Genomic DNA, 11,861 nt, shown 5'->3' with positions numbered 1-11,861 from the left:
GCTTTTTACATGTGATTTAGGACAAATAAATATTTCCCTCATACTATAAGACTTATTATTATTATTATTATTATTATTATTATTATTATCTGTACGATAGTATAATTAAGAGTTTAATCTCATGTCAAATAATCATGTCAAAAAAATATATATTTGATTGCACTTGGTTCTCTGATTATAGACATTTGTGTTTTGTTTTGTTTTGTTTTACACCTTTAGACGTTTATTTCTTTGTCGCGGTTTGATTAGTAAGGAGCTAGTAATTGTCGCTTGTTAATTGCGTCATCTGGGATTTTCCGGTTTCTGTGGGTTGTCGGATGAAGCTAGTTACGCTAAATAAAAGTTAAACGCCACACTGCTGGTGTGTCACTTATTGAGGACGAGGACGAGGACGGAGACGATACTGATTACTGCTATCATGAAGGGGGGAAGCGAGTCGTATTACACCGTTTCGGTTATATAGCGTTGCCGTAGACGACACAGAATAAATAGCAAGTGAAAAGGAAAATGTCAACAACGCGGCCGCTCCCAGGCATGAAGCGAATCACCGAGCTTTCCTGCGCAGTGCCGCCGGGGAACAGCAGAGCTCCTGCCGCTACTACACTCCTGCCAGATGCCTGGACCGTCGACGAATTTACAGTGCACGAAGGCAAAGAACCCGAATTAAAATGCGCCAAGTCTCGAGTCGAACAAGTTTTTCATGTAGCGTTTACAATCATTGGCCTGTTGGACCACACTTTAGGAGCCCACGGAAGTAAGGCGTCCAGGCAAATCTGGCTTCAGCTGAAGGGGAAAAAAGAGGATGTTACCAAAGCAAAGGTAACGCAACTAACTGTATCGTGTTTATAGTCATTTGTGGCTAATATCTGCTATAACGACCGTAATGTTTACATAAACAAAGCCCCAGAGGAGGATAGGATTCATGTAGTGACTTTAAAGTGGACTTTAGTATTCACAGAAATCACAACAGGAAGCTTTTTACATAATGCTTCACTAAAATCTCATCACACTTTCCACCCTAAGGTTTACCGTAATAGTAGCACAGCAAAACACACACACACACACACACACACACTAGGCACTGTGAAGTTGACATAACACAATATTCCACTATTGAGTGTGTGTCATTACTGTCATTACTCAGTTGTTTACGTTGTTTACGTTGAATTCCGAAGCGGAAGTAAGAAATTCTGCTGCCGGGAAATGTGGAAAAGCTACACAATGAACATTAGACTGGAAAATCCAGGACCAGCTACATCAAAATGTGAATACTACCGTGATAAACCGGTTGCTTTAATTATACGTCAGATTATTTAGATGTTGAATAAGTCTATTTAAGCACTTAATGATACCCTTTTTGCAAAAGTTCTGGTATACAACAAGAATATCCAGAAAACAAACCTTTCAAAACCTTTTCTTTGAACAGCTTTGAAGTCATTTTTAATTAAGTATAAAATATTCCCCAGCATCTACCTAAAATACTTATTTCCTGAACTTTTTCGATATAATTTTATGTATAATCTGACATAGAGAACGCATTATCACAACCTCTGTCATAGAATTTTGCTGAGATCATCTTGTACAGGGTGTAGTCATAATCTTAGAAGCTCTGAAATTGAAAAGAGAAAAAAAAAACACAGCTTTAGAAACAAGAACTATTCCCACACAAGTTTAAGAGAAAATCTAAAGGTTTCTGCTTTAAACTACTGTCATTTTTGCCTAAATGCCTTATTGCTGCACCGAAGTGATTTGTTCACTGATCATGGACCAGTGTTTTAAATACATCTTACTTTTGTCCTGTGTTCCACCTGTCTTAGGCAGGACATGTCACATATCCTGTGATGACATCAGTACTGTCATACTTCTGTTTCTGCTTAGTCAGAGTGGGGACCCCCGCTGTACACTTAATGTTCCACTGTTTTTCAGAGCTATGCATTTCAGCCCCTTGTCATTACTGGCAATCTTTGACTGTAATGTTCGGTAAATTGAATACTCATTCCAACTATATAGAGAAAAATCTCGTCTTCATTTTATTGATGTATAACTCTGAGGGGGTTCCGTATCATGATGATAGTTGCAGAGAAGAGTTAGAAAACAAGTCATTACATCACAGACTAACATACACGTATCCTTGGTAATGCATGTTATTTTAGTCTCTTTTTTTGCCACCAACCGCTGATGTCCTACCATAAGCAGTTGCCTTATCCAGTAGGCTAGACTGGTCCACATTACCCAGTAACCACACAGAAACACCTACTGGTTTTGGGGTTTTGAACGTGTTCTATATTGAACGTATTATATTAATGGACTGTGTGATGTGTGTGTGACTGTGTGATATGTGAGCTTCTTGTTAATAGTAGTCTGTAAATATTATCTGTAACAATAATTGTAACTGTCCCAGTGGTTAATAAAACCAATAAAAGCTGTTCTGTCTGGCCTTACTAACGAGAACAGATTCAGTGCTATAGGACATCAATGACATAATCAATTTAAAAACATGCTGGGGTGTACTCCTTGACTTGAATAAGTTTGGTTTTGCACTTAAGTAATTGTGGTTTCATTTTCTATTATTAGTTCAACCCACCCAATCTTAAATTATTGTATTCCAAAATCCTGCATCACATGAACTATATTTGTAAAGTTTTGCCCACTATCTTTTGTTTTGTGATATCTAATGCAGCCAATCTGTTAATTTTTCTACAGGAGTATGTTAAAGGCCTTTGTGACCCAGAGCTGAAGAAAGATGAAAGATATCCAGTGGACATGCATTGTATCTTCGTTGGTGCCGGTGGGCTCTTTCTGGACCATCTGCTGCGAGACACAAGCGCTGAGGTGCAGGTGCTGGAGCCAGGCCGTCTGAGGCTGCTGGGTTGTGCCGAAGCCGTGGTAATGGCACAGAGCCGCGTGCAACAGTTTGTTGCCCTCTTCCAAGAGAAACGTAGCTTGCCAGCTGATCGTGAGCCCTCAGTCAAGCGAACATTTAAGAACTTTGTGGAGGAACGGGCAGACAAATACACGATGGAGCTGCTGCTTTTGCCTAGTGCTCTAAAGGAGGAGCTTTTGGGGCTGGTGCAGAGCCCCACACAACATATTGTAGACTTTGAGCAGGATCGCTCTCAGACCAGCACCCCGGTCACTGAGCTTTCCAACCAAATCCTGGTTGCAACCTTTGAGGAAAAGTCCTCCACAAAAGACAAGGCGTCCTATGAGGACAAGGCATCCAGCCCTGTGCTCATGCCTGATGTGCTGGTACTGAATGGGCGGCCAACTCACAAGCGGCGCTCATCTGAGAGCGAGCAAAGAGACACAAAAAGGCAGTACTCGCTGGAGAGAAGGGACGAGGACCAGGACAGAGACAGTGGCCGTGATGACAGCAAAACACGGTCAAGACCACCTGGCAGGATGGACATACAGGTGTTGGACTCTGGGGATACATCTGATGAGGATGAAGCCGTGAGCCCTGAGACCAACCTGCGGTGTCTGGTGAACTTCTTCAGAACTATGGGATACCAGCAGGATGTGGTAGAGCGGGTAGTGCGTGAAACAGGCCAAACTGAAGACACCTTCTTGCTGCTAGAGCGTATTGTAGAGGAGAGCCAAAAGAGCCAAGATGCCTCCACTATGGCTAACCCATGTCCATCCACCAACTCCACTTACACTCGGCTCAAGGAGAAGGAACGGGTGCAAGGCCGTGCTCTAACAGAGATCAAGTTAAAGGAGAATATCAAAGTGCACAGCAGTAATGGTTGGAACCAGAAGAGCCAAACCATCAATGCAGCATCACTGGACAATGACGACGATGTCATAGAGATTGGGAGGAAATGCAGGACAGTCGGGCCACTGGATCTTAAATCAGATTCCAGGTTTGATTACCTGTCACGGGGTGGCTCACAGACTGTGGGGCCCATGCGGATGGAGACTGTTACGGCACTGCGTAGTTCTGCTTTGGAAACACGACCAAGTTGCTCCTACCAGACCTGTGCACGAGTGCCACTGCCTCACACTGAGCCACCAGCACTGCCAAAGGCCATTCCTCTTACAGGGATGTCCCGCTTTCAGCAATCACTGCGCACCCCTTATCGACTAGTCCTGCAGGATGTACCCGGGCACCCAGACCTCCGGCACATCATCATAGACGGCAGTAATGTGGCCATGGCGTAAGTTTGTATGTTTATTTAGCTGATTGGTATGCGTACAAATGTGCATACATATAGTTATCTAGCTGAGAACCAAAGTGAAAAGTCACTATCGTTTCCCCACTGTAGTCATGGATGTATGGGGATGATGTGTGTGTATCTGAATGTGAGAGACTATTTAAAGGTTAAGAAGTCACTTCCAGTAAGTCGTGCAAATGTGCATGTTTTTGAACCCAGGTTTGTGTATTCATGTGTGTATGAAAGAGAGTGGGTGTCAAAGCAAGATAAGGTGCAAAATGAGTGGGTGACCTGTACCCATGCATCTTCATACTTCCTCTTCTCTGTCATCTCTTTCAAATGCTACTTTTCAGCATTTCTTTTCTGTTCTCTAGGTGGTTTCCTTCAAGGCCCTTTTCTTATAAGAACTGTGACAGTGGGCACCAAGGTGTGATTAATGGTTTAGAAGGTGGATGTAGGTGGATGAATTATGCTAGGAACATATTTGAATAACAGTGAAATTATGTGTGTGGTAATGAGGTGTTTGTAGTAGTAAGAGGTTTAAAAAGAAAACACACCAGAGCAATAGGTTTTGAGATGCTTCCTAGTGAAAAAGGAATATGGGATGTCCTGACCTATAATAATGTATGCAGTCCAAAAATTCTTGTGGGGGTGTGTGATAAAAAGATAATAAGACATGTCTGTACTATAGGACCTACTTTGTCCCATGTTGTCTGTATGCTAATGATTCTCTCAGATGACCTACATGTGACTAGAGCATGATGACTTTGTGTACGTGCAGCTGTGACATGATCTGGAACATTTCCCTCACCAACATCAGCATTGCATTGCTCCCAAACTTCATTATTTTTACTTTAGTACTTTATTTAATTCTTCTAATTAGAAATGATTGTTGTGATTATTGTTTTTTGTTTGTTCAGTATTTTACTACCCTTGCTGTTTTATGGCGAAAATAAAGTTTTTACAGAAGTCATAGCATAGTTGATTAGAGTGTAAAATACTGATTTCATAAATTGATGGATCGTGTTTAAAGAGATCATAACTCCTCTACTTCCAACAAACATGATCACTGTACTATCCCTCATGCTGTGGCACTGGATGATTTCAACCTTCTGCAATAACAGTGTTGTTGTTTATACCTATTTATAAGTTGCTTCTTTTTGGAGAAGGAAAATCTGTGAAAATAGATGTTTACTTTGAAAATAGATATTTGAAACTCTAGGATTCATTTATCAACCTTTGCCAAGTCAAAGTATTCCCAACAAATGATTCTGTCATTTTTATATATAGATATATAGAATCTTTTTTTTTTTTTTAAATATATATAATAATTATATATTTTTATACTGGTGATAAATGATGGTCACAGCAACTAAAAGAACTCCGTCTAAGCACAGTATGCTTTCAGTGCATCAGTTATACAGGTGACAATTATCTTTTTCTGCTGGCAAGTCCTTATTTGTTTTATTCTATAAATTTGTTTTGGATTGCCTTTTTACAGAATGTTAATATTCAGCAACAAAGAGTTGCAAATTTTAGTTGCGTTTCTGAGCATTTAAATTAAGGAAGGAATTTAAACGTCACATTAAAACTGGTGAATAAAAATGCAGGATTTCAGGACGTTTATACACTTTGAAGCATATCAAGGTTTACATTAGTCCTTATAAGCAGAATTACACAAACTCAGGAGCTCTCACTGGATTTTGAAATACCTGGATGTTCATGACGTTCATATTTTACTTGTTTTAGTTCTTTCTTTGCTTGCTAAACTGCTGTATAAACACAGAAGATTGTTCGAGATGTTCTAGTACCTGATTATTTAACAGCACTATTTGAGTCAGTGTGTTCAATTGAATCGATGTCTTCCACTGTGGTGATGTAGTAAGTGAATGTGATGAAATACCGATTCTGAGCATCGTTGCTGTTTTTAGTATTATGGCATTTTTGGATCATGGTCCTTTTATTTGCTTTGTTTGTAATTTTTTTACAATAACCGGTTAGCAGAGCAAGTGATTCAGTTGATGATAATGTGGATCTTGGCTTGAAAAAATGATGAGGGTGTTTTTTGTGGTTATTTCTTGGTAGAGAATGGGAGAATTAAATGGGTTTTTTACATATTTGTCAATTTACATTTCCAGACTGTAAGGTTATTTTACTATGAACGTCAACTGTGGTGGATTTAGCAACACTTCCTGTTCAACTTTCTCTTAGAGGGAAGTTCCCTCCAAAGTGTGTGTGTAAACGGGTGTGTGTAAACGTGTGTGTGTGTGTAAAATTGTGTGTGTGTGTGTGTGTGTGTGTGTGTAAAGGTGAGTTCCTAGATAAAATACAGGTGTTTGTTGAATTTAGGTTTCCTTTGAGATTTAATAGTAGACTTTTTCCTGAACCAAAACTAAACAGTCTTTTCTTTCACCATTTCCTTATGGAATATTAACTGGGGATTAATATGTTTTACACTCTTACTATCACAAAACTCATATTCTCTTACCATTTAAAAGTCTGCTTCTGTGTCTCTTGTTCCTAGCATGTTAATTCCATGTGCCACTTACATGAATATCACAACTGCTTCTTTTCCAGACATGGACTCCATCGAATCTTCTCGTGTCGTGGGATTGCCATTGCTGTTGAAGCCTTCTGGCGAAGGGGACATCGAGAGATCACAGTGTTCGTACCCCAGTGGAGGCAGAAAAAAGACCCTAACATCACAGGTAAGTGCTCAATATATTCCTTCACTTCAGGGTTGTTTCATTGTTTCAGGCTTTCTTTATATGGCTAGAATTTTTGTCCTATGATCTGACTAGGGGAGCAGCAATAACTCATTGGTGACATTTCTATGCTAGTGCTCATGGTGTTGTGAAATTAAATCCCAGGATTTCCAGAGATCAGTGTTTGGTGCATGAGCAGCACCTTTAACCACTGACTATTCAGTTTCATGCCTCTACAACCATGCAGTCAATTTCAACTCGACTGAAATTTTCCACAACTCAAAATTAGCTAACATGAGCTACATTAAGTGAGATAAATCCTATAGAGTCGATTCTATGACTTGTGGTACTCTCTGTTCTACATGCTAATGAAATTGTACATGTTAATATGACTCAGAGTTGCAATACATAGTAGGTGGTGTGTTTTTCAGTGGAACTGAAATGAAATCTTTGCAGTTTTGTAGGAAGTCAGAACTTTAGACATGCCAAAACTGAAATTTCATTTTAAGAAATAATCTGTAGTTTTCAGTACTGTATATACTTTATATGGCCAAAGGTTTGTGGACACCTGACCATCACACCCATATGTGCTTGATGATGATTCAATTCCAGATTTAGTCAGACTTTGCCTTTATAGTGATCTTTACAGTTCTGGGAAAAATTTCCAGTAGTTTTTGAAGCGTATCTGTGGGGATTTGCCCGTTTACCCACAGGGCTTTAGTGAGGTCAAGCACTGATGTTGGGCGAGGCAGCCTAGTGTGCAGTCAGCAATCCTGTTCATCCCTAAGGTGTTTCGGTGAGGGATGAGATTGGAGCTCTGTGCAGGCCACTTGGGTTTTTCCGTTTCAGCCATAACGCATGGACCTCGCTTTGTGCAAAAAAATCATGCTGGTACAAGTAAAATTTTGACATCATAGTGTACAAAGACATTCTTTGTCATGTGTGCTTCCAACAGCATGGGGAAGGCCCAAATGTCGGTGATGGTCAGGTACCCACTTACTTTTAGCCGTATATGTAGGTGTAGTACAAAATGTCACAATCTGACAAGGTGAATAGTTGTACCATGTGGGATGTGGTAGCTCAGTGGTTAAGGTGTTGGACTACTGATCGGAAGGTCATGGGTTCATACCCCAGGACCAAGCTGCCACTGCTGGGCCCCTGAGCAAGGCCCTTAACCCTCAATTGCTCAGTTGTAAGTCACTCTGGATAAGGGTGTCTGCTAAATGCCGTAAATGTACCAGACTCGCGCAGTTTTTCTTAGATTTCAGCTAAAGTTAGACATCCACCAGACACAAAAACTTAAGTATATGGTCAGCAATAATTGATGATTTTCCATCAACTGAGTTTTTCTGCATTTTGTAAATATAATATTTTACTCACGGTTCATATCCAGACCTTTGTTTTCAAGCAAAGAGTTTAATCTCATGTAACTATTACACATTTTAGTTAAATAATCCTGATGTTGATTACCATGTTCTTACTGTACAGTGTTTGCATCTAGTAATACTGATTTGATTAAACGTGAACAAATAATTCCATGCACAAGTCACATGTGGGTTCATGTGAATGTCTGGTGCAGTGTAATATCTGGTCAGGGGAAGAGCAAATAAAAAACTCTATATCTTCTGTTGAAAATGAAAATGTCAAAATGAAAATGTCAGTCAAAAGGTTTCACAGTAATACTCTACAGTTTTTTTTTTTCCAGGACATTAGGGACTGGCAGACATTCTACGCTGTAGTATAGTAGTCATTCCTTATCTATTATAACCTTATCTATATAGAATTGAGATATCAATTCTAGTTATAGCAAGTTTAAATGATTTACAAATGAGTCATATTAGAAAGATATAGAGATATTATATAAGATAAACATATTACAGATAGGTGTTACTTTCAATACAACTCATGTGATTTGTAGGTTTGTGTAATTGTATTTAGGTTTGTGGGATAAATATATAAATAACTCAGTGGTGGTTCTCCACATATTAGCTTCAATAAAATATACTAGCAATCGTGTATTTACGCTCAGATAGAACAAGTACATGTTGTGTGCCGGGAACACTGAAGGCTTTGGGTTTGTACTCAGATTTGCTTGATTCAGTATTCAATTTCCACTAAAATCTCTGGCTGTACTTTTAAATGACATTAAATATTAATAGGTAAACCAGTTGCCTAATTTGTAACTGTAACAGTTACTACTAATAAACGCTGGATGTAGATGTAATTGGAATGAGATGATATTCCAATAGAAATAAAAGAAGAAAAATTTAGCTGCAGAGCATATCAGAAATAAAAATTTTAAAAAAGGCTAAATTAGAAGTTTCTTGTCTTTTTGCCCCCCCCCCTTTTTTTAATTATTATTTTCTGCCTCCAGCCATTCAGCCTAACAAACCTATAAGCTTGCAAAGCTTTCTGTTCAGTGGTAATTTCCAAGCCATGTCTCACAAGCAGGTGGCAAAAAGATGCCCATCATTGCAAGACCCCGAATGGAAAGACCATTTAGGATCATTAATCTCTAAATCGCCAAATTTGATTCACTCCTAATCCTAAACTCCTGTGCAAAGCAACCAAACTCTGTGTTAACATATGTAATGTTTATGACTAGGTTTAGTGGTTAATTAACCATATGAATATGTAAATACATTTTTACAATACTTAGTATACTTTATTTATTTGTCATTGAACTTTTTTCTTGTAGCCTGTTTATGTTCATTAAATATCGATTTTTCACATAATTCTCTGAGAAATCGCAATGATAAATTAACTCCAGTGATAAATTTTATTTCTTTACGTCTCACAGAACAACACTTCCTTAATCAGCTGGAGGATCTGCGTTTGCTGTCATTCACCCCCTCCAGAGAGGTCTGTGGGCAAAGGATAACATCACATGATGACAGGTATTAATGCCTAAAAGAGGTCAAGCCCACTGCTGTTTATATCATGGTTTCTGCTCTTTTATTTTTTTAAGTGACTTTCCTTGTAGGCGAATGCTAACTATGTTTATCTTTGCAAAGAATTACTGAAAGCTGAACTTAAACATTGCAGCATCTGTTGAAATGTTTTGTTTCCTGCTGTCTACAGGTTCTTGCTTCATTTAGCAGAGAAGACAGGGGGCATCATTGTCACTAACGACAACCTGAGAGACTTTGTTACACAGTCTGAGGCTTGGAGAAAGATCATACAGGAGAGGTAAAAATTCTCCTCATTTGGAATTCTGTCTACATTTTAATGTGTTATGGTAACGATCAAAGTATTATTATTTTATATAGAGTTTGAAAACAAATAAAGCTTGAAATGAACTGTTTTCTTCAGACTCTTGCAGTTCACCTTTGTGGAGGATCATTTCATGATCCCAGATGATCCTTTAGGAAAACACGGGCCACTTTTGGAGCACTTCTTGTGCAGAGATGGCCGGTGAGTTACCCAAAAAATATCCAGACAAAGTGTTTGTTTGTTTGTTTTTAAACAGTTATGATGACTTAGTATTTAACAATTATGTTTGAAGGAGTTGTGACCTCGTTCCTTCTACCCCTAGAACAACTGCAAGTCATCTCTTGCCCCCAATAAGGAAGGACCTACAGGTCAAGCCATCAGTTTATGCCCAGACACACGCCCTGTTGCCCACTCAGTCCAAATCAGTATCGCACTTGCCCCATTCCGGCCCACCTGACTGGCATCCACCTCGTCCGTCCCCATCGCCACCTCCACAGCGCTCACCCTTAGAAACTACAGAGCTGAAGAGGAAGCTGTACGACATTTTCCCTGACCAAAAGCAGCGCATCGACCGCATCCTCAATGACAACCCTTACATGAGGGACCTGAATGCTCTATCAGGCCTCCTACTAGGCTGAACACATCAATGTTGAGACCACACGCACAACCAATAGGCAGTGTTTCATATCAGTGTGACTACAGAACAATGGTGAACATGAACATGACTCTCTCTTTTTTTTTTTTTAATAATAGTAATTTTACTAATAAGGCTGCAAGTGGGTTGTTCATTTAGGGAATTTTGTTGTTTGTTCTACTTTGCTTTCAAGATTACAGAATCCTTCCCATGTAGCTACAAGCACAATTAATACACTTTATTTTGGGTTTGGGTTAAACGAAGGTTCAAAGATGTAAAGTCCAAGTGGCATATATTTTATGTACATATTTATTACATTACTATTCTTCTTAATTTATCAATGGAAAAATCTTTGTTCTAAAAGGTGTTTTAGCCACACATTTAAACTGGCTTTATGGCAATGGCTGCTGAAGGACAGATGCTTGTTTTTGCTGTCAGATTTGTTAACAATGATTTTGGGCATTGACCCATTTGAGTCATACTGAAGATGCAATAAAGTGCCCCAGGTCATCTGTAACTAGTCCCTTGATTATAGGGGTTAGAAAATGAATACTACTTCATAATGCAACTATGGCAATGGATTTATTACTAATGCTTGAAGCATGAATGTAACATTTTGGAGAAGTTCTTTGGAGAGTAGAAAAATTCAAATGCAATTAAATTACAATGGCTTCCAACAGCTATATTGGAGTATACAACTAATGTCTATTACGTCCTAAATGCCTAGCACTTCAGTTAAATCTGGATTTTCAGAAACAAATTACTTTATTTATGCAATCTGTACTGAATTCCTAGCAGAATTCACATGAATTAAACTTCTGTCAGTACCTTGCTGTGTCTTGATTACTGAACCAGCTCTAAAGGTGGTGATTTAAAACATGAAACTATGTGGCTGACTTATGACTGTATGAACAACGTTAAGAACAGTTTTCTACATTCTGAGAGCAAATTCCTGTACAGGTTTAGGGGAAAAAAGGTGTTTTTTTTTTATTCATTTACATAAATTTAAACCACAATGGAAATCTTGCACAACTTCACTTCCATCCTGTGTTGATTGTGTTGATTATGTGCAGCAGTGGATTATAATTTGTGGATTTGTATATAATCCTGGGCCTTGTGCAGACCTGTGCAGAACATTATCCAGGTGAACTGTGG

At 38.9% G+C, this 11,861-nt stretch overlaps 1 protein-coding gene across 1 annotated transcript; it reads left to right on the top strand.

Annotated features, from left to right (window-relative positions):
- The first annotated feature begins 301 nt into the window (after positions 1-301).
- n4bp1 (nedd4 binding protein 1) lies at positions 302-11,533 on the top strand. Its single transcript, XM_060877981.1, has 7 exons — positions 302-819; positions 2,704-4,157; positions 6,732-6,862; positions 9,660-9,756; positions 9,941-10,048; positions 10,172-10,273; positions 10,395-11,533. The coding sequence occupies exons 1-7, from the start codon at positions 508-510 to the stop codon at positions 10,708-10,710; spliced, it is 2,520 nt and encodes an 839-aa protein (XP_060733964.1). The 5' UTR covers positions 302-507; the 3' UTR covers positions 10,711-11,533.
- The last annotated feature ends 328 nt before the right edge of the window (positions 11,534-11,861 follow it).

The sequence above is a fragment of the Tachysurus vachellii genome, chromosome 9, assembly GCF_030014155.1.
Source record: "Tachysurus vachellii isolate PV-2020 chromosome 9, HZAU_Pvac_v1, whole genome shotgun sequence".
Taxonomy (NCBI): Eukaryota; Metazoa; Chordata; class Actinopteri; order Siluriformes; family Bagridae; genus Tachysurus; species Tachysurus vachellii.
Note: the sequence above shows the minus strand (reverse complement) of the source record. Positions and strands in the feature narration are given on the sequence as shown.

Excerpts from the sequence above, each read along its gene's own strand:
- n4bp1 (XM_060877981.1), top strand. The coding sequence starts at position 508 with ATGTCAACAACGCGGCCGCTCCCAGGCATGAAGCGAATCACCGAGCTT. Across the intron at positions 4,158-6,731 it reads GGCAGTAATGTGGCCATGGC|ACATGGACTCCATCGAATCT; the intron begins GTAAGTTTGTAT and ends CTTCTTTTCCAG. Across the intron at positions 9,757-9,940 it reads ATAACATCACATGATGACAG|GTTCTTGCTTCATTTAGCAG; the intron begins GTATTAATGCCT and ends TGCTGTCTACAG.